Source organism: Saccopteryx leptura, unplaced genomic scaffold (genome assembly GCF_036850995.1).
Source record: "Saccopteryx leptura isolate mSacLep1 unplaced genomic scaffold, mSacLep1_pri_phased_curated manual_scaffold_49, whole genome shotgun sequence".
Taxonomy (NCBI): domain Eukaryota; kingdom Metazoa; phylum Chordata; class Mammalia; order Chiroptera; family Emballonuridae; genus Saccopteryx; species Saccopteryx leptura.
The window spans coordinates 66378-93652 of record NW_027095731.1 but is presented as its reverse complement, the minus strand read 5'-3'; the positions used below and the strand labels follow the sequence as shown (position 1 = coordinate 93652).

The 27275-nt window shown below is 58.4% G+C and overlaps 1 protein-coding gene across 3 annotated transcripts in view; it reads right to left on the bottom strand.

The window, feature by feature from the left end:
- Positions 1-1267: 1267 nt before the first annotated feature.
- LOC136387032 (ATP-sensitive inward rectifier potassium channel 12) overlaps positions 1268-27275 on the bottom strand; it is a 50069-nt gene continuing 24061 nt past the window's right edge. The window contains exons 1-2 of one of the 3 annotated variants that reach the window (XM_066358103.1): positions 8118-8161; positions 1268-4260 (exon numbers count right to left, since the gene is read on the bottom strand). In XM_066358103.1, the coding sequence (XP_066214200.1) occupies positions 2909-4201 (1293 nt within the window). In that variant the 5' untranslated portion in view covers positions 4202-4260; positions 8118-8161 and the 3' untranslated portion in view covers positions 1268-2908. Of the gene's footprint in view, positions 4261-7563; positions 7597-8117; positions 8162-27275 lie in introns of those variants that run through there. The other 2 variants (XM_066358104.1, XM_066358102.1) reach the window with 2 other exon arrangements.

The following is a 27275-nucleotide window of genomic DNA, read 5'->3' as shown; positions in this document are numbered from 1 at the left end:
GCAGGAGCCTGCTCCTCGCTCTGCACAGACAGCAGCTCCTCCCATCCACCCTCCAGCCTGCAGTGCATTAAAGAGGGAGACTATTTTGGTCTTTAGCACAAGCAATAAATAAATAAATAGAGGGGAGGGGTGAAAAGGGCAGAGCGTCTGCCTCTGGCGAGAGAGGAAGGGCAGCTCAGGGCTGCTCTCCCGCAGGGTCTGGGGACTGACCTGTCTGGCGTGGTCCCGGGAGGGAGCAGGCCTGCGGGGAGCTGCCCTGGGCCCCCAAAATCACCAGGGCCTTGTGTTCTGGGGTCCCTGGGCACTGCCCTGGATAGAGGGAGTGGAAGGCTGGCTCACTGGCCCTACAAGGACCTCTGGCTGAGGGGCAGGTCAGAGCACTTCCTGTGCTGTGGGAATAACGAGGACACTGTCACCCGGGCTCGAGGACACCATCAGCCGGGCTCAACCTGACAGTCCAGGATGGGCCAGTAGGAAAGTGCACCAACACCAACCCCACCACTGCCCCAGGGCTACGGCTGAGAAAGGCAGCGGGCTCAGAGCTCAGGGCGGGAGGCCAGGAAATGGAGGAGTGAGGCCCCTCCGGCAGACCCTGAGAGAAAAGAGCTGCCTCCAGTGCCTCAGGCTGAGTCTTCGTGGCCAGACGCTGGGGTGAGGTTTGAGGCTAGGACAGGATGTCGGAAGTCAGGCCTCCCTCGGTGTAGGGGACACCAGGGTATCTCTGGGTGGGAGCTGAGAGTCCATGCCAGGCGCCCCAACGGCCCCCCACCTTAGGTCAGCTCTCAAACCAGACTGGGCTCAGAGGAGGAGGGCAGAGGCAGGAGGTCACCTCCCTCGAGAGAGACCTTGGCCTCTCCCTGTCCCCAGAGTCCCACCCCCTATGGTCTGACCTTACACTGTGTCTGTCTCCCCACCTGGGCCCGAGTCCCTGGTGCCTTCAGAGTGTGAGCTGGAGCGTCAGGTCCCGAGGAAGCACAGGCTGGAGCAGCCGGGCAGGCAAGCTGGGAGACGCCAGCTTTCTAACACTGACTTCTTTATGGCCCTGGTCACTCGGGAGGACAAGCACTCTCAGCCGTCCTGGGAAGGGCGCCAGCTCCACTGAAGGTCCAGCCCCCACAGCTGTCCTCTCTGCCAAGAACAAGCCCACACTGAGCAGCTTCTGGGCCAGGGGCCTGCTTCCGGGCCAGCAAGCCACAGCCCTGAGCCCCTTCCTGACTACTTCCTAGATGTGTGACACTCCTAGTCACCTCAGCGACAAGTCCACATCTTTCTTTCTTTTTTTTTTTTTTTTTTTTTTTTTTTTTTTGTTTTTTTCCAAAGCTTGAAACAGGGAGAGACAGCCAGACAGACTCCCACATGCGCCCGACCAGGATCCACCCGGCACGCCCACCAGGGGGCGATGCTCTGCCCCTCCGGGGGGTCACTATGTTGCGACCAGAGCCACTCTAGCACCTGAGGCAGAGGCCAAGGAGCCATCCCCAGCGCCCGGGCCATCTTTGCTCCAATGGAGCCTCGGCTGCGGGAGGGGAAGAGAGAGACAGAGAGGAAGGAGAGAGGGAGGGGTGGAGAAGCAGATGGGCACTTCTCCTGTGTGCCCTGGCCGGGAATCGAACCCGGGACCCCTTGCAAGCCAGGCCGATGCTCTACCGCTGAGCCAACCGGCCAGGGCCACATCTTTCTTAAGACGGTTCCTCTGCCGTTCGGCAGGGTGCAGCCTGGTGGCCACTCACCGCGGCTCACCCCTGCTGCCCCAGGGTTAGGGAGGGTACCACTCAGCCCGGCCTCTGCAGACAGAGGGGGAGGCCAGCGGGGAGGGCCAGGCAGTCCTGTGGAGACAGAAACGGGAGCCAGAGCGCTGGGAGTCTCTAAGGCACAGCTCAGGCCGGGCTCGTGCGGGGTGGGGCTGATCCGGGCCCCCCACGTCTGGGAACCAGGGCTCCCTTCCCACGGAGCCAGCCCCGCCCGCACTTGCCCACGGCCCCTCCCTGGGGAAGGGGGCAGGCCACTGACCAGAAAAGGAGAGAGAAGCAAGTCAGGAGCAGCCAGTGCCCAGGGGGAGAGGGGACCCCCCGGCGGGCAGGGCTCGTATCCGACCCTGAGAAGCACCTGTGAAGTGCAAAGTCCAACTCAAAAAGCTCAAACTGGTTTCCCCTCTGGCCCCTTTCCTCCACCTCTCTGACACCGGAAAGCTTTTATTATGATCATTAACACGGTGTTTCTCCTGTCACAAACGGACTCCACTCCACCCAGCGCACGCAGGACCGGGGACGAGGCCATGCTGGCTGTTGGCCCGCAGCCCTCGAGGGCCTGGCCTTCCTCGGGGGGAGGTCTGTCCAGCCTGCGGAACCTTCTGGAGCCTCCGCCCAGCTACCTGCCACCTGGCAAACCAATGGAATTCTAATTGTCCTTTTTTTGTACCTCTGTAAATTAAAAAAAAAAAACATTTTAATCACATTAATTTCTTTTTCTTTTTCTTTTTTTTTTTTTTTTTTTTGTAAACAGTCTTACTCAAACCGAAACTCAGTTTCCCCCTAAGTTAAAAACCAGTGGGATGCTCCGCAGCTCGCCAGCCTTCACCCAGAGGCCGGGGGGGCTGAGCAGCCAACTCCAGGCGGATGGCAGCTCTCTCCCCTCAGGCAGAAGCCCCTCGCCCCGGTGGCCGGCCCCCAGGAGCTCACCTCCTTGCCTCTGAGCCTGCGTGGACCTCTGAGGCCAGTGACCGCCGGCTGCAGCCCCCCAGTCTCCTGCCCAACCTCCCAAGGCCACGGTGAGGAAACATTAAACAGCTAAAACGCTACTGAGTCTGCAGCCAGGGCGCCCGGCCGGCCCGTTCGGCTCCGACCCCGGGCCCTCCCGGGAGGCAGGCCTGGCCCCGCTGGGAGGACGTTGCACCTCAGCCCACGGCAGCTCAGATTTCCGACTCCCGTCTGTAGGACCGCTGCTCGAGGGCGCCCCCGCCGCCAGCCAGGTGCCGGTCAAAGTCGCGCCTCGCCGGAGGGCTGCGGCCACCCGGGTCGTCCTCCTCCTCCTCCTCCTCCTCGTCGCGACTCAGGAAAGCCAGCTCGTTCTCGTAGCAGAAGGAGTTGGCGCTGGGCAGCAGGAACTTGTTCTCCACCAGGTCCTTGGCGCTGCAGCGGGGAGTGGAGGGCACCTCGTAGGTCTTGTGGAAGTGGGCGTAGTCGATCTTGTACTGGTTCTTCTCCTCAAAGAGGACCGGCTCGAAGCGGTGGCCCCACAGGATCTCGTTGGCCAGGTAGGAGCTCCGGGCTTGGGTGGTCATGGCCGTGGCCTCCACCATCCCCTCCAGGATGACCACGATCTCGAAGTCGTCCGTCTCCAGGTCCTGCCGGCTGATGCCGAACAGCGGACTGGCCTCGTCGATCTCGTGCAGGATGGTGATGGGCGACACCAGGAAGATGCGGTCCAGGCCCTTGTCGAAGCCCACGTCGATGTCGATCTGGTCCAGCGGGATGTACTCCCCCTCCTCCGTGACCCTGGGCTTGATGAGCTGGGCCCGCACGTGGGCCTCCACGATGTGGCTCTTCCGCAGGTTGCCCACGCGCCACATGAGGCACAGCTTGCCGTCCCGCAGGGCGACCACGGCGTGGTGGCTGAACAGCAGGGTCTGCGCCCGCTTCTTGGGCCGGGCCATCTTGGCCATGATGGCGCCGATCATGAAGGAGTCGATGATGCAGCCCACGATGGACTGCGCCACCACCATGAAGACCGCCACCGGGCACTCCTCGGTCACACAGCGCAGCCCGTAGCCGATGGTGGTCTGCGTCTCGATGGAGAAGAGGAAGGCCGCCATGAAGCCGTGGACCTGCAGCACGCAGGGCGTGCGGCCGCGGTCCCGGGCCGGCTCCAGGTCCCCGTGGGCCACCGCGATGACCCAGAAGATGACGCCGAACAGCAGCCAGGAGGCGAGGAAGGCCAGCGAGAAGAGGAGCAGCATGTAGCGCCAGCGGATGTCCACGCAGGTGGTGAACATGTCCGCCAGGTAGCGCTGCGACTTCTCGTCCATGTTGGCGAACTCGATGTTGCACTGGCCGTTCTTCTTGACGAAGCGGTTGCGGCACCTCCGCCGCGTGTGCACCTTGCCGTTGCCGAAGCCGTTGGCGCCCGACATGGCGACCAGGTGCCGCCCGGCCTCCTCCGAGGACACGACGCTGTAAGGGTCAGCCTGGACGGCTGTGGTCATCCCGGGGCGGGGGCGGCCCTGGCTCCTTGCCCCCAGGCCAGCTCCGGGCGGGACAGCTCCTGAAACACAGAGGACAGCAGGTGTCCCACCGGCCCGCGCACCACCCTGCCCAGGGCCCGCAGACGTGGCCGGCAGCCGTTTCGGCCTAATGTGCCCACAACCGAGGAGCTGATCCTCCCTCCTACCTGGAGTCAGCTCCTGACCCTCCTCGTCAGCTTGGAAAATGGCCACTCCTCCCTCCCGGGACCTCCAGCCAGAAACCTTGCCTCCACCCTCAGCTTCTCTGCTCCCACACCGAGGGCTGCTCTGCTCTCAGACATATTCAGAACCCAGCACCTTCTTCCACCCGCACAGCCTGGGCGCCCGTCACCACCCACCTGGACCAGCACGGCAGCCGCCTCAGCTCCCTCCCTGCCTCCCTCCCTCCCTAGTCCTGTCCATCCTCTGCTCAGAGTCCCTGCAGAGCCCCGGACCCCTCGGGCCTCACCCAGACCCCTTCCCTGCCTCCCTCCCTCCCACCCTAGTCCTGTCCATCCTCTGCTCAGAGTCCCTGCAGAGCCCCGGACCCCTCGGGCCTCACCCAGACCCCTTCCCTGCCTCCCTCCCTCCCTCCTAGTCCTGTCCATCGTTGGCTCAGAGTCCCTGCAGAGCCCCGGACCCCTCGGGCCTCACCCAGACCCCTTCCCTGCCTCCCTCCCTCCCACCCTAGTCCTGTCCATCGTCGGCTCAGAGTCCCCACTGGCTCCTGCCAGGCCACCCGCAGAGCCCCGGACCCCTCGGGCCTCACCCAGACCCCCTCGCTGGCTGCTCCTCCGACTCCCTCTGGGCGTTCTCCTCCCAGGCTTTCCCACCACCTCCGGCTGTAAGGTCACAAGGACACCGCTGCGGCCTCCCTGTGTCCTCAGAGGACTGCGCGCTCACTCAGATCCCCAGGGTAGCCCCACTCCCTGACCTCTGACCTGCCAGGGGTGCTAATAATAGCAGCAATGACGCGCGTGGAGTTGTGCCCGCTGTCGTCCCTCCCCTGGGACCATCAGCCACCTGAGCACAGGAAGTCTGCTCTTCTGTTCTCTGTGGACTCACCCCCCAGGGCCTAGAAATGGCCCTGTTTCCAAGGACACCCCAAGCTGGGCCCCACCCATCCCCCCAACACTCACAGACTCCACCCCAGGCATCCACTCTCAAACCCCTATGCCACACCCTCGCCCTTCTGGTCACTAGCTGGTGCTCAGAGGGGCCACTGACGGGCTGACCTCATCCAAGGGCCTCAGCTCTGAACGAGAGGACGTGGGCAGCACTCAGAAGTGTCCCCATCCTCCACCCACTCAGGGGAGCACTAGGTCAGCCTGCCGTTCACACACCCTGGGGGTCGCAGGGCACGCCCATAGCTCCTCACCCAGGCCAGACAAACACCATTCCCACAGCAGGTGAGGCTGGTCCAGACTCTGGACCCACAGGCCAGTGGCTACCCCTCCTCCGATGCCCAGCTGACTCCAGGACGGCCTGTTGGTGCCAGCCTGAGGCATCTGCAGGCTTGGAGCCACGGCACCACCTGGCTCTGTGGGCACTGAGGCCATCTGGCCATTAGCGCTGGGCTGTGGGTACTCGGGCCCTCATCCTGCCTTAGCAGGGCAGAGCTGGAAAAGGAGGGGACCCTCAGCCAGCTGGCCTGAACAGGGGGACGAGGAGTTGTGCATGCTCCTCCCCACCAGTGGGGGCCCCACACACCCCCAAACGACACCTGGTTGCACTACGAGGTCAGAGCTAGACAAGGCTGGGAGTCCTGAAGCGCCCAGAAGAAAATGAGGCCCCAGAGGAGAAGGTCCCAGGACAGCCAGGCCAGAAGCAGGAAGGCCGGCAGCTGGACACCCACCAGAGGCTCCAACACTGTAAGTGACGTAGCCAAGGGGCAACACTGGGACTCCGCCCCGGTCTGTGTGACCAGGTGCAGCCAAAGCCTTCTGAGGGGGCACCTCTCTCACCTCTGCTCCAGACAGCTGGGACACAGACAAGGGTGGGGCCCTCCGGAGGCGAGGCTGCGAGCCCCTCCCAGGGTCTGTCTGGGTCGGCAGGTGCCGCTGGACCCCCGGAGCGGCCACGTACACGATGCTCAGACGACGCTCCCTGCCTGCGTGACCTGGCTCCTCGGGCCACAGGGAGCGCAGGCCAGACCCCCCAGCACATGCTCTCAGGTCGTCCAGTCAGCAGCACAAGGAGGTGGCTACCCTCTGGACGTCCACTCTCTGAATGGAGGTTCAGAGGTAAACTGGCTTCTCCAAAGCCACACAGCCCTGAAGCAGGAGAGCTGAGAGTCAAACCCTTTCTGTCGGGCCCTGGCCGGTTGGCTCAGCGGTAGAGCGTCGGCCTGGCGTGCGGGGGACCCGGGTTCGATTCCCGGCCAGGGCACACAGGAGAAGCGCCCATTTGCTTCTCCACCCCCCCTCCTTCCTCTCTGTCTCTCTCTTCCCCTCCCGCAGCCAAGGCTCCATTGGAGCAAAGATGGCCCGGGTGCTGGGGATGGCTCCTTGGCCTCTGCCCCAGGCGCTAGAGTGGCTCTGGTCGCAATATGGCGACGCCCAGGATGGGCAGAGCATCGCCCCCTGGTGGGCAGAGCGTCGCCCCATGGTGGGCGTGCCGGGTGGATCCCGGTCGGGCGCATGCGGGAGTCTGTCTGACTGTCTCTCCCCGTTTCCAGCTTCAGAAAAATACAAAAAAAAACAAAAACCCTTTCTGTCTGACGCATGGTCTCCCGTCCCGGGCACGGGTTCTGCGTGGCCTCTCCTGGCGCTAACGTCCTCCCCCGGAAGTGCTTCACCTGACCCCCTCCCCAGGGGCTGAGGAGCTGGAGTCGGAGGCTGTAGAGGTGGGGGCTGCTCCTGCCTGGGCCAGGAGGCCGGGAGCCGGCCGTGACGAGGTCCCCAGGGACTCCCTGGCCCAGGAAGTCAGCTCAGCCTCGGATTCCTGGGCCCTCCAGGGAGACGTGCCAGGGCCGGGCTCACAGCTGCAGCAGGGGGCTGCCCAATCACGGGGGGCGGGTTTGTGTGGCGTGCAGGACTTGAGGGACATCCAACAGGCCATGGCTTCTCCATCTGGGGCTCCGAGAAGCTCAGGCCTGCCTGGGACGGAACTGCAAGAGGCCACGGCTGGAGAGCCCGCCCTGGCTCACTGCCCCTGACAGCTGAGCGGCCGCACGCCCGGCCAGCTCCCGGGCGGGAGGGACTGTCACAGCGATTCCTGGAGTCTCCACAAGGCCGGGCACCGGGGACCCACCCAGACCATGTCACACAGGCCCAGGAACACCCTTATCTATTGACATTCCATCTAAAACCATCTAGAGAAAATCAGCAAGGTCATGTCGGTACCTGCACCCCCTTTTCTCAGAGCTGGAAACGGACGTGGAGCAAAGTCACCCAGAAACTGAAGGGCAGGCAGAGTGGAAGCCCCGAGGATGGTCCAGTCCCCAGCCTCTCTCGCCCACGTGGTGCTGTGAGCATCGGCCCCAGACAGGTATTGCCGGGTGGGTCGCAGCCAGGGGCATGCAAGAGTCTGTCTCTGTATCTCCCGTCCTCTTACTTAAAAAAAGGAAAAAGGAAAAAGGAAGAAATGTGGGACAATGTCCTCAACCAGACACATGCAGGCTCGTTTGGCTCTTGCTCAGTGGTTGCATATGGTTAAACGAGTTAAGAAATAGGATTCTATTTGTTTTTCTGAAAGAGGCCTTAGCAAGCAAGGAGACCATCTCCCCACTTTATAGATGAGAGAACTGAGGCTGAGGCTCATCCCAGGTCACAAAGCAGCGTACGGGCCAGGATGAGCTGGTAAAGATAACAGATGCTCAGGTTGGCCAGTGAGGGTCCGGGGAGAGAGACACCGGGGTGCAATACCTGAACCAGAAAAGGTGGGGTGACTTACACACCAGAGACAGGCAGTGGAGAACGTGGGCCCAGAGCCCCTGGAGGGGGCGAAGCCGTCCCTGCCAGCCCAGCAGCTGTGGGCACAGCCTCGCAGCATCCAAAGTGCTCAGAGCACCGGTCAGGCCTGGACTGGTATTTTAGAGAGGCAGCTACCACGTGCCTGACCCGTGGGAGGGGCCTCTAGATAGAGCAGGACATTCCATGCCCAGTCCCCTGAGGCTCTGGACACCTCAGGTTTCCAAGAGATCTTGGGGAAGACCAGGGCAAAGCCTGGGCCCACATTTTCAGATGTCAAGAAAGCAGTGACTCCACAGGCAATCGAGGGGCTCCCACCCTCAGGGGTCTTTCAGCCGGCCAGGATCCCTTCAGAGGGACAAGCATGTCAATCGATGCTGATTCAGTGCTCATTACCTACCAGGCACTGTTTAAAGAGCTCTAATTCACTCACTTAATCCCTGTAACAATATTATGCTATTACCCATTTTCCAGATGAGGAAACAGACGCTCAGAAAGATTGAGTCACTTGCCCAGGGACCCATAGCCTTCAGGGGTAAGATCTCAGTCTGAGGGTAGGAGAGAAAACATCAACTCCCCATGTTCCCCAGGCCCCCGGGCCAGAATGCAGGCATGACACTGCGTTTTCCAGTCTCGGGCCTCAAGGTCCTTGAAATCCCGTGTGATTAAAACAGGGGTCCCCAAACTTTTTACACAGGGGGCCAGTTCACTGTCCCTCAGACCATTGGAGGACCGGACTATAAAAAAAACTATGAACAAATCCCTATGCACACTGCACATATCTTATTTTAAAATAAAAAAACAAAACGGGAACAAATACAATATTTAAAATAAAGAACAAGTAAATTTAAATCAACAAACTGACCAGTATTTCAATGGGAACTATGCTCCTCTCACTGACCACCAATGAAAGAGGTGCCCCTTCCAGAAGTACGGCGGGGGCCGGATAAATGGCCTCAGGGGGCCGCATGCAGCCCGCGGACCATAGTTTGGGGACCCCTGGATTAAGACATACAGACAGCCTGAATCCCAGCCCCCGAAAGACCCCTGCCGGCTCCCCGGACCCAGAGCCAATCCGCCCTCGCTCAGAAAGCCCAGGGAGGAGGCACTCACCACCTCCTGATCAAGGCCTACAGCTGGAGGAATCCTCAGAGGTCACGAAGCTCAGGGAAAGAGGACGTCTCACGAACACCTTTCCTGGCCCGCGGCTGTGGCAGACCCCACAGAACGACTTCCCACTGCGTCCCGTCCCGAGACAGCCTCAGAGTCTTTCCTAGTCCTCTCCCTGTTCACCAGACTTAGCAGGCGAGCTGAAAAAACTCACCCTTCATTTGCAAACGGGGACACGAAAGCTCTGAGAGGGACTCCCCTGACCAGTCACAAGGAAGCGAGAGACGGGCAGGCCTGAGGGTGTGCCACAGCCAGGCAGGGCAGCTCAGTGGTGACAGGCTCTGAGGACTGTGCCAGCGGAGGCAGAGGAGGGGCATTCGGGGCGCACTGGCACACTCTGCCTCAGGCGCTAGAATGGCTCTGGACACAACAGAGCGACGCCCCAGAGGGGCAAAGCATTGCCCCCTGGTGGGCATGCCGGGTGGATCCCGGTCGGGCGCATGCGGGAGTCTGTCTGACTGCCTCCCCGTTTCCAGCTTCGGAAATATGAAAAAAAAATAATAATAAATAAATAAAAATCTTCCCATCCCAGGGATCAGCTAAAGGCCAGGACCTCCATGAAGCCCTTTGGGTTCTCTGGCCCTGGAGTCTCCTATTAGGGTCAGAAGCTACTCTCTACCTTGTGTGAGAATTGACTTTTCCCAGGTCCCTCGCTGGCCAACCTGAGAGGCCCAGAGAGGGCATCAGGAAGTGCTCACCGACTAGACAGAAGGATGGAGGAATAAGAGGCTGAATCGAGAAATGGATGAGGAGACAGACATATGTACAGAGAGGTGGCCGAGCACATGGATGGGTACATGGGACTGACTGACAGGGGAGTGAGCAGGTGGGTGAGTGGTAACCAGAGAGACGGATTGAGTGGGTGGGAAATTATTGGATGAGTTGGGTGGATAGATCAGTGAGCAGAGGAATAGCTGGATTGGGTGGGAAATTATTGGATGAGTTGGGTGGATAGATCAGTGAGCAGAGGAATAGCTGGATTGGGTGGGAAATTATTGGATGAGTTGGGTGGATAGATCAGTGAGCAGAGGAATAGCTGGATGAATCAGTGGGTGAAAGGATGCATGGATGGCCGGGTGAGTTGGATGAATAGTTGGGAGATGGGCGAATCCATGGATGGAGAGGTAGCTGGATGTGTTGGGTAGGTGGGAAGATGGCGGATGGATGGAAGGATGTGTGGAACCAGTGGGTGAATGAGGCTGAATGGGTGAGTGGGTGGGTGAGTAGGTAGATGGATAGACAGGTGGGTGGGTGGGTGGGTGAGTAGGTAGATGGATAGACAGGTGGGTGAGTGGGTGGGTGAGTAGGTAGATGGATAGACAGGTGGGTGGGTGGGTGGTAACATAGATGAGTGTTTGGATGGACAGTTACGCAGCAGCGACCTTAATCTTACCTCTTGAATTTTATCTTCCGAATAACTGTGTGAAGTGGGCAGGTGGCCATCGTCAAAGCTGCATTAGCAGCAACTGCCACTTTCCCAGTATCAGCTGGAGAGGAATCAGTCCCTAGAAAACCCTAACGTTAACAAATCAAAGCCAAATTACTGTAGATGGTGCCGCTCTCCTCAGAAGGGCTCAAAAGTCAGAGATTTCCACATGAACCCACATTTCTGCTGGCGTCCCCCAGGGCTCCATGGAAGGAAGGGAGGACTTTCCACAGCTCTGATTGATGCCCCACACCTTTCCAGCACGTCCACGTGTCCATAACAAACTTCCAGAACTAGAGAAGGGCAAAGCAAGATGGGTCCCCAGAGACAACAACATCTGATCGTTAGTGAGTGCCTACTGCACCCAGACCCTGCGGTAGGTGGTTTATAGACATCCACTCATGTAATCCTCACAACGTTGGAACTATGGCTGTTCCTATACGAGAGAGGTTGGTAATAGGGTAGTTCTCCTAAGGTCACAAAAGAACTCAAGTCTCTAGCATGTTCTCCTAGCCACCACCTGAAGGGCTTTCCCAATGCCAATCACAGGGCTCACCTGTGGATGAAAGAATGGATTATGTATGTAGGAATGTAGGAACGAATGGATTATAGATACATGTATGTATGGATAATGAATGGGTATATGGATGGATGATGAATAGATGAATTATTAATGAATGGATGATGGATGGGTGGGTGTGTAAATGGATAAATGAAAGGGTTGGTGGATGGGTAAATATTTGAATGGATGGATGGATGAATGAATGGGTATATTATGGATGGATGGACAGGTAGATTACAGATAAACAGACAATGGATGGATGGGTTATAGATGGGTGTGTGGGTGGATAAATGACTAGGTAAGTGAATGGATGGATGGATGGATTATAAATGGGTGAGTGGGTGTATGAATGGGTGTGTAGGTGGGTATATTCATAAGTGAATGGATGGATGGATAGATGGATGCATGGATAGGTGAGGAGATGGGGTGGGAAAGATAAATAGGATCAATGTATGAGTGAGTGAGTGGCTATAGGACTATACAGATGGATGCACATCAGTCACTTGTTCGAGACTTACCTGTGAGCATACATATATCCTACGTGGTCCCTGCGCTCCCAAGCCTTGGTCTCCCACCTGTCGAAGGGGCCCCTGCCTTTATCTGCCTGCTGTGAGGATCACAGAACACTGTCCTGGGACAGGACTCTGAGTTGAGGCAAGCTCACGTGAGGCGCCCTTCCCACCTGCCAGTCACTGACCCCATGGCGCCCTCTCCTTTCACAGCCGGGGCTGGCTGTCATCCACTGTCACGCTGGTTTTTCTAGCTGCAGTTAAGGCAACTGTTGGCGAGTCACCCAAACATTCTAAGCCTCCTGGGGCACACAACAGCAACGGCTAAACAGACAGGGTCACGTTCCAGGTCCGCCCCCCAAGCTGTGTGACTTTGGGTGCGGCCCTTTCTCTCTCTGAGCCTCTGCCTGCTCCCGAGGGAGACGGCCTATATGGCCAGACCCTCACCTCAAAACCCCCAGCCCTCAGCCGCGGCTCCCCGTTCCTCACCCCTCCCTAAGCAGCGCTTCTCTTAGGTGTTTCACTCTCAGAACTGATGGGGAAATGGAGGCTCCGGGAGGCTCCATCACAGACCACTGCCCATGTGGATCCCCACGGCGAGGCTTACGCCCAGGTCTCTCATCTTATGTCCGTGCCCTGAGTGGGCCCACGTGTGACTGGCCCCACCTTCACAGCCCCAACCTGAGGGAGAGATGGTTCCTCCCACTGTACACACAGAGAAACGGAGGCTGAAAGGCTCAGTCACTTGCCCCAGGTCACCTAGGACTGGAACTTTGTCACAGGGCAATGGGAACCCAACCAGGCTAGGGTTTGGGTGAGGGTGAGCGGTGTGGACAGCCTGCCGCTCCCCACTTCCTGCTGGTCATCTGGCCTGCCCGAGGCTCTCCCAACTGCATTTCTGACTCTATTTCCTCGAAGAGGCCTCTCCAGACAAATCCAATCAGGTTTCTTCCCACCCGTGAAACCGAGGCACAGAGAAGCGACTTGTCCAAGATCTCAAAGCAACTGAGTAAGTGGCAGCCTGGAGCCGAGAACACAGGTCCCTGGACACGCTGTCCAGGGCTCCCCGCCACCCTGCAGCAGCCCATCAGGGGAGCTCAGGACTCAGAAGCTCGCCAGACCCTTTCCTGGGTCGTGGTCACAGTTCTGGACCACGGGGCAGTCTGGGTCGCTCTGCAGGGTTTGCCCACCACAGAGGGGCAACCTGAGCCCAGACAGGCCAGACTGGCCCTCAGCCCCCCAGCCAGCAAGGGCAGGGCCTGGACCGGCACCAGAGCGCCCCTCCCGTGCCTTCCTGCTGGCACCAGCCTGTCACCACAGCTGGGGCTGACACCCTGAGCCTCCAGGGACCAGGGACCAGGCACTTCCCCTTCCTGAGGTCCAGTTTCCTCCTTCCACAGAACGGGCGGACTGCCCTCCCAGCGGATGTGACCATGCGGTTCAATGTGACGGGGACACATGCTCTGGGCACAGCGCCTGGCACAGCGGGGCTCCAGGAGGGGACAGCTGTCATCATGATCACCATGATATCAACCATCCTCGGAGGGATGGGCCACAAGGGCCAGAAAGCCCTTAGTCCCAAATTCAAGGCCTGGCCATTCCCCCCACCCCACGGCTCGCTGTGGGCCTTTCCCTGGGCCTCGGTCTCTTCGTCTGCAAAATGGGTAGACCCCACCTACCTACCTCAGGAGACCACCAACGGGGTGAACTTAGGCCCTGAGGCAGTGTGTGGCACGCAGCCGACCCAAGTAAGTACCGGGTCCCCCCGTGCTCTCTGAGAGGAGCTGTCACAGCTGGACCAGGTGGCTCGCAGCGGACACCGAGATTCCCGATGGGGTGACAGCTGGCACATCCCTGACCCTCACACTCAGCCCCAAGTGGTCCTCTCCGAATGCACCACAACAGGCAGCTAAGCAAGACAGCCCTGAGCTCCCACGGCCCGGCCGCAGCCTCCTGCCTTGCTCCTCCGTGCCCGAGCCGGTGCTGGCCAGCGGGCGGTGCTCGGTGCTGCTGGCCAGCGGGCGGTGCTCGGTGCTGCTGGCCAGCGGGCGGTGCTCGGTGCTGCTGGCCAGCGGGCGGTGCTCGGTGCTGCTGGCCACGGCAACCACAAGTGCCCAGGACCCCTCAGGCCCCTCACTTTCCATGATCTGGAGGCAGGGGTTAGACCAGGGGTCCCCAAACTTTTTACACAGGGGGCCAGTTCACTGTCCCTCAGACCGTTGGAGGGCCAGACTATAAAAAAACTATGAACAAATCCCTATGCACACTGCACATATCTTATTTTAAAGTAAAAAAAAAAAAAAAAAAAGGAACAAATATAATATTTAAAATAAAGAACAAGTAAATTTAAATCAACAAACTGACCAATATTTCAATGGGAACTATGCTCCTCTCACTGACCACCAATGAAAGAGGTGCTCCTTCCAGAAGTGCGGCGGGGGCCGGATAAATGGCCTCAGGGGGTCTCATGCGGCCCGCGGGCCGTAGTTTGGGGACCCCTGGGTTAGACACACTGACCCCAGTGATAGGTTGTACCAGATGGCCAGGAGGGGTGGACACCTGCCCTCTCAGCCCAGAGAGGAAGCTAGAGCTGAGGGTTCTGGCCCCAGGGGTGGACGACAGGTCGGGTCAGGCCCCAGGGAAAGTTTCCGGGCGGGCCAGGTACCAGGGAATGTTTCCGGTGGTATTTTTATCTTGAGAACATCTTTCCACAGTGGGAGGGGGCAGAGGGAGACAGGGTGTTCTTGGCCCACGGCCTGTGGGAGCAGCAGAGGACAGAGTCCCCTGGGCACTTTACTAGAGTAGTTAGGATAGGCAGTGCCTCGCCCCAGGAGGGTATCTAACCTAGTTGGGGGGCAGAGGGGCAGCCGGAGGAAGGCAGCAGGAGTGAAGAGAGCCCAGCCTGAGGCTGACAGTCTCAGTGAGAGGGACTCAGAGGTCCCCAGACCGGGCTGTAGATCCAACTCCGTCCTCCACACACTGGGCAGTGGCCAAGGTCCCCTCGCCTCTGGGCCTTCCTGTTTTGTTTTGTTTTGTTTCTTTGCGGGAGAGACAGAGAGACAGGAAAGGACTGATAGGAGAAGCATCAACTTGTAGTTGCATCATGTTAGTTGATCATTGATTGCTTCTCATGTGTGCCTTTACCAGGGGGCTCCAGCTGAGCCAGTGACCCTTTGCTCAAGCCAGTGACCTTGGGCTTCAAGCCTAAAACCCGTCCCAAGTTGACGCTGTATCCACTGTGCACCACCGATCAGGTAAGCCTTCCTGTTTTTATCTGCTAACGAGGAGCTGGCCCTTCCAAGACCGACATTCCAGGGTTCTAAGGGATTAGGGAAGGAAGGTGGTATAGAGAAACCGTAGGGGCACACCTTGTCACCTTAATAACAGGGAAGAAGGTGTGTTTAGGGACCACAGGCTCAGACACGGGAGCTGAGGCTTTATACTGGCAGATGAGAGAGACGTCCCGAGCACATATTCATGAGCTTGGACTTGATCCCAGGGGACAGTTTGAAAGTATGAGTTCTGGGGCAATATGGCTGGGGCTCAAATCTTGTCTCTATCCCTTCCTATGTGACCTTGAGCAAGTCATATAACTGCTCTGAACTCCAGTATTCTCGCCTGTAAAATGGGGTTAATAATGGTGTGTACTTCAGGGGGTGACGACGGAGTTTTAGCAAGTTCATACACAGGCCCTGGCCGGTTGGCTCAGCGGTAGAGCGTCGGCCTGGCGTGCGGGGGACCCGGGTTTGATTCCCGGCCAGGGCACACAGGAGAAGCGCCCATTTGCTTCTCCACCCCCCCCCTCCTTCCTCTCTGTCTCTCTCTTCCCCTCCCGCAGCCAAGGCTCCATTGGAGCAAAGATGGCCTGGGCGCTGAGGATGGCTCCTTGGCCTCTGCCCCAGGCGCTAGAGTGGCTCTGGTTGCGGCAGAGCGTCGCCCCCTGGTGGGCAGAGCGTCGCCCCCTGGTGGGCGTTCCAGGTGGATCCCGGTCGGGCGCATGCGGGAGTCTGTCTGACTGTCTCTCCCCGTTTCCAGCTTCAGAAAAAATACAAAAAAACAAAAACAAGTTCATACATGGAAGTTGGATGGCTGGAAATCTCCTGGCTCCCTACCCACTAACATCATCACATCTCTGAGCCTGACTCACGCTGAAGAGAGGTCATGAGCCCCGAGAGGGCCTCAGGTGGACCTGACTCCAGGCCCAAAGGAATGAGGCGGATGGACAGAAGCAACTCCAGGGGGGAGAACCCGGTGAGCAAAGGCACCATGGCTTCCAGACTCCTTACAACAGAGATCTCTCAAGCTTCAATCTAATCTGAGTCTTAGACATTTCCTGAGCGCCCAGCATGTGCAGGGGAGAGCAAAGGCCTGAGATTAAGCACAAGAAACATCCTGGACCATGAATAAAGAGGCTGGGGAATGTGCCAACATAAGTATATATATGTATTCTTTATCAAGCCTACCATAAGCAAAACAAAAGGCATAAATGTTTTATTTGTTTGATGTTTGTCATAATAAAAAGATTGATGTACTTAATATACAAAGAGTTTTTATAAATCAACAAAGAATGAGCAGAGAGCTAGGGCTGGACTCCCTACCAAGGGTCATGTGGTTCTCAGTGAGCAATGTCTCAGGAATGTCCACACCTCAGAACCTCGGTGTAAGCTGGTCCCTCGCCACGAAATGCCTTGCTCTGCCTTCCGGAACTCAAAGCATCCTTCAGGCTCAAAGGGTGCCCCCTTTACGAAGCCTTCCAAGACTGTCCTGGGTCCCCTGGTGCTCCTTGCCAAGTCCCCACAACATGTTTCGTGGGGCCCTGGAACCAGGGCCTGGCAGTGCGTACCTGGCGTTCTACCAGAGATTATTCCCAGTGGGATGGTCTGAGCATCTCTGACCGAGCAGGAAATGAGGCCCAGAGGTGTGCACAGCCGTGCCGGAGGTCACCAGTCTACGAGCCAGAGCTGAGCCTGGTCCTGAGGTGAGCCGCCTCCCCCCTAAAGAGCCCGTCAGGCTGGTGTTGTCCCCACCAGGGAACAGGCCCCAGTGTGGGGGCTGCATTTCTTTATAATGGGCTGGGCCGTATGAGGCCTGTTTAGGCAACAGCCAGTCAGGATCAGAGCCTGAGCCCCAGCCTGTGTCCTAATAACCCAAAAGCTTTTCTGGGGGAACACAGGGGTATCTGTCTGATCAGATTCCCTCTTCTCTCTTCCTCATTTTGTAAATTGGGCTTTATTTGGGGACCCGAGAATTCACTGGGAGTGCCTGACAGGCCTCTGAGGGCCCTGGGGCTCACCTGCCATGGGCGGAGCACCCAGGAAAACAGGGTGGGCCCCTCACTCCACACGAGGGCTCCCTTTAAAGCTCAGGTCTGACAGAACTGCCTCCACCTGCTCGCAGGGGTCACACTTAGCGTTCACTCGCTCAGCAGACATCTACTGAGCCTCCACTTGTGCAGATGGAGTAGTGCCCGGCGCTGACATTCAAACGGATAAGACAGACAGAAGGGCCCTGGCCGGTTGGCTCAGTGGTAGAGCGTCGGCCCGGCGTGCAGGAGTCCCGGATTCGATTCCCGGCTAGGGCACACAGGAGAAGCGCCCATTTGCTTCTCCACCCCCCCCCTCCTTCCTCTCTGTCTCTCTCTTCCCCTCCCGCAGCCAAGGCTCCATTGGAGCAAAGATGGCCCGGGTGCTGGGGATGGCTCCTTGGCCTCTGCCCCAGGCGCTAGAATGGCTCTGGACGCAACAGAGCGACGCCCCAGAGGGGCAAAGCATCGCCCCCTGGTGGGCGTGCCGGGTGGATCCCGGTTGGGCGCATGCGGGAGTCTGTCTGACTGCCTCCCTGTTTCCAGCTTCAGAAAAATGAAAAAAAAAAAAAAAGAAAAAAAAAGACAGAAGACGTGTTAAGGAGAAAAGAACTCGTCATTCTGGAGGCAGGGTGGGCACTGTCCTAGAGGTCAGAAAAGACGTCTCCAAGGGAGGTAGGAACAGCACGGACAAAGGGCGAGGCCGGACGGAGTGTTGCTCTGTGTTCTAGAAGCAGGAGGGAGAGCAATGGGGCTGGAGCTGAGGGTGCAGGTGAGGGGCAGGGGCGGCTCAGGGAGAGGACTTGGCTGGGGACACAGCCGGGGGCCCAGGTGAGGGAACCTGGACCTCCTGCTCCTCACCTGCCGTGTCCCAGACACGGCACTCAGAGAACACGCTTCCCACCCCCCCGCTCTGACACATGCCAGACCGTCTGACCAGTGCCCTCCCTCACCCTCCCTCAAATTCCTCGGCCTCCTTCCGGTGCGCCCACCTCCACGCCCCCCACCCTTATGCATCCTTCCGTCTTAGACCAGATCATTCCGGGCAGTAACTACCTGTCCCTCCAAGCCTTCCCCAGCCGGCCAGGAGCCCCCCAGGCCAGGAGCCCCCAGGTATGACTGCCCTGAGCATGGGGCCGGTTTCCAGGAGGAGGCTGAGGAGGGCCAGAGGAACCAGGCCTCAGAATTCCCCCATGGCTTCACCCCTCGACCCCAGAGTGCCTCTCAGGCCTGCACGGCAAGGTGGCAGGCAGGGCTAGAGGCCGTCCCACAACCACTTCAGTCTCAACTTGTCCTGGGACTTTGCCCTGTCTGGGCCTCAGTTTCCCCATCTGTCAAGTGAGAGGCTCCTCTGGGTCCTGTTCAACTTGTTGCAGCCAGGACATGGAAACAACCAAAAAGCCCGTCAGTAGATGACTGGATAAAGAAGATGTGGCACATATACACTATGGAATACTACTCAGCCATAAGAAATGATGACATCGGATCATTTACAGCAAAATGGTGGGATCTTGATAACATTATACCAAGTGAAAATAAGTAAATCAGAAAAAACCAAGAACTGCATTATTCCATACGTAGGTGGGACATAAAAGTGAGACTAAGAGACATTGATAAGAATGTGGTGGTTACGGGGGGAGGGGGGAGAGAGAAAGGGGGAGGGGGAGGGGCCACAAAGAAAACTAGATAGAAGGTGACAGAGGACAATCTGACTCTGGGTGGTGGGTATGCAACATGATTGAACGACAAGATAACCTGGACATGTTATCTTTGAATATATGTATCCTGATTTATTGATGTCACCCCATTAAAAAAATTATTAAAAATTAATAAAAAAAGAAAAGAAAAGGCTGCAGCATGGGGAACAGAAAGTCTCCCACACCTTCCCGTACTGACTGCTCAGAGCATGGATGGGGGGCATGGCTGCCACCATCAGAGCCCCCTGGAGCTCAGGGAGAGATCACAGGGCAGGAAATGTCAGCAAGGGGCCCCAGGCCAAGCCGCAGGGTGCTGGTGGCCCTCCCACCCTCAGCAGAACCCTGTTGGGAGACATCCCAGTACCAGCGTTGGGCAGTTCATCCCAAACGGCCGGGTGGGTGAGGTTGGCAGAGCAGCTTCTCCCCACCAGCGCCCTCAAACGGAAGCACAGGTCATAGCCCGAGAGGCCCGTGCTGGTCCTCAGACCACCACCATGGGGGCTGCCCAAGGACACTGGAGGCAAGTGAGGGAGTCCGGGAGTATGTGGACGGGGTTAGCAGGCGGTACAGAGCTGGGCAGGGCGTGTGGTTCCTGCCACAACTCAGCACTCCAGGAGGTCTTTCCAGGGACCCAAGGAGGAAACCCAGGGCTCTGCGACCTGGATGGGAAAACTCGTGAACCTCCTTCTCTGCAAAATGTGTTGTTCCCTCTGCAGTGAGAGGAGTCAGCAAAGCCCCACCGCTCGACGCTCGGTCCCCTGGTGGACGGTCCTGGCTGGGTCTCCCTGTCAAAGGCACCACCGGCACCCGCAGGCTGCATCACACATTCTCAAATGTTTGGGCGAGCACTTCACGTTTCTGGTTTCCTCTGTGGTCCTATGTGGTTCCTCTCGTGCATTCAGAAATGCTTTCCCGAGCAAGGGGACATCGAAAGCACTCACGGCCAAACCTGCCGAGACGGGAGCCTCATCTGCGAGTGGCGGGTTGCCTGGACCCGCTCATTTGTTCCCTCGTTCATTCCGGCGGCGTGTCTTCACTGGGGCCCTGTGTCAGGCACCCCTGGTGCTCAGAGCAGAGAAGAAGGGCTGCAGGAGGTGCTGCACGACCACCTGGGGAGTCGGGGGGCCTGCTGGTTGGGAGAGAGCCAGGCTTTGGAACAGGAAACAGGGCTCCAGCTACAGGCTGGGGGCAAGAAGGAGCTGTGGTCTGAGGAACGAGGGCAGCAAGAGGGAAGGGGGAGACGAGGTCTGAGAGGGGAAGGGTGGGCTGTACAGGTAGGCCTCTCACCCGTGACCCGTTTACAACATCCCAGGTCAAACCCAGAGTCCCTGGGGAATCTTCCCAGGGCTCAGGCCAGGAACATGAACCTGAGGAATTTTCTGGAACACAGGGAAGGATGTTGACAGCATCACCCTTCCATGCTTTACCTCATCTTCTCTAAAGGAAGTGCAGGCTCTTCTTGGCATCACTTCACAGAGGACAAGGCTCAGGGCGGGGACACCCACTGCGCGAGGGTGACTGAACTGATGATGCTCTGACCCCACAGTCACTTCACACCGACCTCACCCCACGCAAGCCTCTCCAGCCCTAGGGAGCTGAGACGGTACACCCACTGTGCTTCAGGCACACCCGACCCTCGATACACGCCTCTTCCGTTTGTGCAATTGCGCCTTTCAATGGAGGCAAGAGAGTGGGCTCAGAGAGGGTGAGCACGCTGCCCAAGGCCACACAGCCAGTCCACAGGGAAGCGAGGATGAGAATCCAGGACTTCAAGGGCCATGGAAACAGGGACCCTGGACTTGACCACACACAGGTCTGGCCCTAAGGTCTCTAAGAGGAAGCCGTCTCTCCAGGGGGCTCAGGACCACCTCCTGCGACCTCCCCTGGCTGAGTGGCTCCCTCTCCCGCGTGGCTCTGATGCTGGGGAGTGACAGGGGCTTCAGAGAACCCGGGACTGATGGGGTGGCAGCCTAGTGTCGCACCTTGTACGGCCCCTGCTGGGTCGTGTGCCCGGGAGAATGTGAGTTTGGGGGCATCTGTCCTGGAACAAGGGGTCTTACCAGCAGGTCTTTGCCTTGAGAGCAGGCACAGCAGCTACTGAAAGTCCCACGAAAAGCTCTCTCATGCCTGAAGCTTTTATTTAGTAACCAAAAACCCCGTGAGAGACTGACTGGGTCTCTCCCTGCCCCAAGAGGAAGAAACAGAATAGAGAATCCAGTGGCCCAAGAACGGGCCAACCAGTGCCTCCCCAGTAAGCCAGGCATCTGGGATAGGGCGTGTGCCAGTGGTGGCCGGAGCACATGACCAGAGTGGGAGTATGAGTGAGGGCGCTCCCCGGCTCCACCCTCACACCGGCACCTTGGCAGAGGGGCGGGAGAGGTCGGGGTGGGGCGGGAGAGGTCGGGGTGGGGCGGGAGAGGTCAGGGGGGCGTGGGCATGGGTCCTCCAGGGCCTGGTCCCGCCTTCTACCTGCTGTCGCCTGCCCTACCTCCAGGGCACTAATAGCACATTCGTGTTATGAATCCTCGCCTCAATTTCCACACCGATTAAGTGGGACTAATTCCATTGCCTCCCTGGTACAGCTGTGGGGAGTTAGTGGATGCAAGGTGCCCACATCGGGGTCCAGCACACAGCCGGTGCTCACGTGAAAGCCGTCCCTTCAGGAGGGCCAGGGATGTGTGGGCACCTGGCCCCACATTCCTCCAGAAACAGACCTTGAGTCAAAGATTTGGGAGCAGGGAGTTTGGGAGGCGCCCCCAGGGAAAGCGAGAGAGGGAAGCATGGCAGCCGGTGACGGGCATGTTGATGAACCCTCACTGTGTGGGCACCGGGGCTCCAGCCGAGAACTTGCACCTCATTATCCCCCTGAGGGCCAAAGCCCCACGGTGCTGGGGGAGGGTCGCAGCGGCCTGGTGTGGTCCACCAAGGGCGGCAGGGTGGGACGGCGCTGGCGGTCAGAAGAGGTGCTTGTGCAGAGACAAGGGTGCCGTTAGGCGTGAAGTAGGTGGTCCAGCAGCCCACGTCTCCCATGCAGTGGCGTGTGTCTGCGTGTGCAGCGAGCATCAGCTGTGTGTCGCTGCACGAGCTGTGTCCTCACACGGACGGATCTGTGCCCACACTAACGCTGGTGCTGCACGCTCAGCCAGGTCTCTGCGTCTGTTCCTGCACACATGTATGTGCATGCCATGCGTGCCCAGACCATGTGCATGCACCACAGTCCCTCACCAACACTGGCGGTGGAGACGGTGGTCACCTTGGCAACAGGGCAAGTGCTGGCTAAGCGGAGAGGGCTCTGGTTCAAACCACTGAGCCCAGAGAGGCTAAGAAGAGAAAACAAACGGGAGGGTGGGAGAGGGCAAGGCCCAGTCAGTCCCAGGCTCTGCTCCCAGGTGCCCCACCCACCCCAGGACCTGCCCTATTCCTGTCCCAGCTGAGGGCTGCCGGGAGCCGCAATGCAGGTCTAAGGCCCTTTATCAGGCTTGACCAGCTGAGTATCCCCAGAGTGGGATTCCTTCAGAGTCCTGGGGAGCCTACCACAAAGGCCAGCAAACAGGGATGAGGAGCCCCCCTCCCCATTCCCCCATCCCATTACCCCGACTTTGCAGGATCTGGGGAGGGCCCTCTTCCAGATTGACGGAGCCCCAGAAAAGGGCTCCCCAAACACCAGTCCCTTTCTAAACCAGGGACATTGGGCCTCCCAGCACAGAAGTCACCTTCCCCGCACAGTTAATGCACTAACTGCACACGCTACCCCATGGCTAGTCCATTAGCCCAGATCCCACAATGATTTATTTACAAGCTCCTATCTCCTGCTCATCCCCACGGCCAGCTCATCAGCAGCCTCACTGCCTGACCCACAGACTCCCCTAATACCACTCAGAATCGCTGCGTGCTATTTATATTTCATCAGACAGAATGCATGAAGATGTGAGCTCTGCGACTGCTGGGCAGCCAGGAGCTGAACCCCACGGGCGAGTCTGGGAGATGGACTCCGGCTTTCTAGGCAGAAGTCCGTGGTTTCTCGCCCTCTCCTGGGGCAGCCATGGCTTGAGAGCCTGTGGCCCGCCCTCTGCTCCTATTTACTGGGGCTTCACCTTGACTGCCTCATTGTGACCTGAGAGAGCCCCGAAGGAAAGACTCTGCTCTTCTCCTCATTGGCCAGACAACAAAACTGAGGGTCAGAGAGGTGAAGTGCTTCACCTAAGGCCCACAGCCTAGAAGAGGCAGAGGTGGGGACTAAAGCCAGGTTGGCGGCCCCGGAGCCTGGACCTTCACTGCACAGCTTTGGCCTCCCTGAGTCCCAGAGCAGCCCTTCCAGGAAGGCTCCACTAGGATCCCTGTTTTACCGGGAAATGGAGTGACACAGCCAGGAATGGAAGCCAGACAGATGATCTAGACTGGTAATGTGCTCCTGTCTGTGCCCTGGGTGACCCCGTTGATGTGTCCGGGAGCAATCCCGAGAGGGTGAGAACAGCTCAGTGCAGTCAGTCCCACTGTCACCACAGCCACCAGGGGGCCCTTCACCCGACTTCCACCATGCCTCAACGTCCAGACTCGGTGCCGAGCGGAAGTCCAGGGTGGCCGGCTCCGGCAACTCCAAGAGCAAGTTGTCAGCACCGGGACAAATGTGAGCCCTCAGCGCACAGCATTGACCTCTCATCACCCTCACAGAGAAGGGGCCCCTTGCCTTGCCCACACTGGACAGGCCCAGACACATCAACACTGGGCTGGGAATTCTGGGAAACCCCTGCCCAACCCCTCGGGCATCCCAAAGCATAGCTTCTTCGGAGACTCCTGGGAACAGAGCTAGCAAGAATCCCAAGTTCTTAGGCCTCAGTTTCCCCATCTGTAACATGGGGGTGTGATTCTTGTGAGGACTACTAAGTTCATAAATTGCTTAGAAGTGTGCGCAGCATAGGGAAACATTATTATCACTATCACTATTATCATCATCATTAGCATTTCTGAGCCAGACACTGGGCGCACAGCAGGAAGGGTCCACGGGTCCCAGTGCTGACCACACGGTGTGTTCACAGTCTGTGTCCAGGCCGGCCAGCTCTAGTCTAGGGGTCCTCATGCACTTCCAGGCACCCCTTTTCTGTGGCTCCAGCAGGGCCAGGAAAGTGTTTCTGGAGAGAAAATGAAGTGATGGCCTTGGCCAGGTAGCTCCATTGGTTAGAGCATCGTGCCCATACACAAAGGTTGTGGGTTCAATCCCTGGTCAGAGCACATACAAAAATCAACCAATTAATACATAAATAATTGGAACAACAAATCAATGGTTCTCTCTCTCTCTCTCCCTCTCTCCTTTCTCTCTCTCAAAAAAAGAATCAATAAATAAAGGGAAGAAGAATAACTGACATTTTCTAATGGTTTGCCTCTGGTAACACTGAACTCTCAGCAGCTCCCACAGCCACACTTTGCCCAGGCTGTTCCCCTACCTCACCCTGACGCCCAGGATGCCCAGCTCCTGGTTAACCTCTGGCATGTCCTCCAGTCCCCCAGGCTGGGTACGGGGCCTCTCCCAACACTCTGCAGGCCCTGGGCTGCTCTCTGTCACAGCTCTGTCCACACTGGGCATCTCCCTCACCCCAGCCTCAACTTTAGCTGCCGGTCCTGACTCAGGTCTGGAGTCCTCCAGCACAGGGGCCAGGCACAGAGCAAGGTCCCCACGCCTGCCTTCAGAACAACAACAGTCTAGAACGAGATCTTATGTTTGCTGAGCGGGTGCTGTTCACCAGACCTTGTCCCCAAGTGCTCTGCCTGGATTCAGCCTCACAAGAAATCTAGAAAACAGATATCATTTTACAGACAAGGAAACTGAAACACAAAGAGGTAGCACCTGAGAACACTGGAGACTTCATGTGGGTCAAAGCCAGGACTCAAACTGCCCTCTCTGCTACAGCCCATGGGGCAGGCAGGAGAGGCCAGCACTGGTGACCAGCAGTGCTCTGTAGGGGGATGGTCCCCTTACCCTTCACTGGCACCCACTGCAAGCCTAAGCTTGGAGAAGCCTCATTCTGCCAGCCAGCAGTCCACAGCAGAGGCCCCGGTGCAGCGTGGGGGCAGGGGAGAGAAGGACAGGGCCCGTGGGGTGACGTCAGACTCGTGGGGCCGCACGGTATGAGTGGGCACTGGGACAGAGTGGGACAATCAGTCCCGGAAGAAAGGGGACCCTCTGGACCTACCACCCTTCCTCCGCTCATGCCTCTATCCCCTGGGGGTAAGTAGGTCAGCCTAGGTAGAGGTCTGAGGCCCCCAGAGGAACATCAACTGTCCACAGAAAATGTCGGCCCCATGAGTAAGAGAGACAGAGCACCCAAAGCCTTGGACAAAGGCAGGAGCCGCACCGGCTCTTTGCACACGTTTTCCTCGTGCAAAGAGGAGCCAGCAACGTGAGACAGACTGTGTGGGGCCCTGTCTGGCTCCCCACAGCCGGAGCCCGACCCTGTGAACCTCGAGAAAGAAAACACCTTGTAAGAAGGGACCGTGGTGGCTAAATGCCACTTTTGCACAGGGGCTTCTAAGGCAAAATGCACTTCACGGAGAAGCCTGCACTGAACCGCCAGCTTGCACCGTCTCTGCCCTGTGAGCCAGCGCTTATAAAGGAGTTGCTGGAATCCTATTTCAACCAATAGGACTGAGGCTTTCCTCTCATCCAATCGGAGCTGTGCAGCTCTGACAAATCAGAGCAGCTCTATTCTCACCAGTCGGGACAGTACCTTTTGGACGAATCAAACTGCAAGGATTTGAAGTCCTTATGCAAATTAGGAACCAATCAGGGACCAGGAGCAGGGACTTCTTAAGGGCCCGGTTAAGCCAGCTCCCCTCTAGCTCAGAAAGTATACTTTCTCTTTCCTTTGAAGACTGAGACCGGCCTTTCCCTGGCTGATGTCTCACGGGAGCAAAGTGAGGCAGACCAGCGCAGGCCAGAGCAGACCACAGCACAGGGGACAAGCGCAGCGCAGCGCAGCCCCGAGCAGAGGGCTGCAGAGCCGTCCAGCCAGAGGGGCCTGGCCCCAGGGCTGCATCACAGCCCTGCGTCTCACCATTGAGCTATTTTGCAATGAATAAGGATCCTTGCTCCACCACACCCCACACGGATTCCTGTTGGCACTGCATTGATGCCCACGACCATGGGTTGACCACCCCTGGGCCAGGGCTGGACCAGAAGAGCACCTGGGCCCCAGAAAATCTCTTAAACCAGAACCTCACATCCTCACCTACAAGTGGAGATAAGAGAAAAGCGTCTTCCAGGGTCATCGTGCAAAAGAAAAGGTCCTCCCCTCCAGCCGAGTGAGGGTGTTGGTGGGGGAAGAACAGATGAGCTGCAGAACTTGAGAATTGGGGAGATGCTAACTGGTAGTGCAGGGAAACAATGAAAGATTAAAATACACCTAAAAATCCAGCCCAAGCCACCCTGGCCGGTTGCCTCAGTGGTAGAGCGTCGGCCTGGCATGCAGAAGTCCTGGGGTTCGATTCCCGGCCAGGGCACAAGGAGAAGCGCCCATCTGCTTCTCCACCCCTCCCCCTCTCCTTCCTCTCTGTCTCTCTCTTCCCCTCCCGCAGCCGAGGCTCCATTGGAGCAAAGATGGCCCGGGCGCTGGGGATGGCTCCTTGGCCTCTGCCCCAGGCGCTAGAGTGGCTCTGGTTGCAACAGAGCGTCGCCCCCTGGTGGGCGTGCCGGGTGGATCCCGGTAGGGCGCATGCGGGAGTCTGTCTGACTGCCTCCCCGTTTCCAGCTCCGTTTCCAGCTTCAGAAAACTACAGAAGAAAAAAAAAAAAAAAAAATCCAGCCCAAGCCTGGAAGCAACCGGAGCCCTTCCCGGAGAGTGTGGGCGGGGCTGAGAGTCAGCACCTGGGGGGTGGGGAACGACTCATGCACCCCACCCTCACCGCCCACACTGCGCACTCCCCCTTTGCTGTCAGGTCACGCCCACTCCACGGGTCACAGCACGTGCATGGCCAAGGCACCCTGGTTTCCACTGCCCACACCTCCTGCTTTCGGGCTCTCCGTCTGTCTCCACGGTCCACATCCATTTACACGGCCCCAAAGCTCCACCCAGCACTGTGGGCCACCACCTATCTATACTGTCTGCCATTCAGACAGCCTGACACTGTCTAAACAGCTGGTCGCAGGCCCCACCCTCTGAACCTACTGTCCTGGGCTCCCCCAATTGTACGAAGGGGAAGATGGAGGATGGAGGTCAGTTCATAAAGCCTTCCACTGCCAACAGCACTACCCACCCACCCCCACCCCCCCCATCCCCCACCCCGTCAAAGGGGCCAGGTGGCTGGATCCCTTCCAAATCTAGCTGCTGGGTACAGTCTCTGTGGGGGGCTCCTGCCAGCTTTTCAGTGCTGACAGGGTAATGAGGGGTGGGGATCAGCTGGGCCAGTGCCCCCTGCCTCAAACAGCTGCAGCCTGGGGGTGGGGAAAGACCTGTGGGGGGGACTCTGTTCCTTGTCTGCTCTCTAT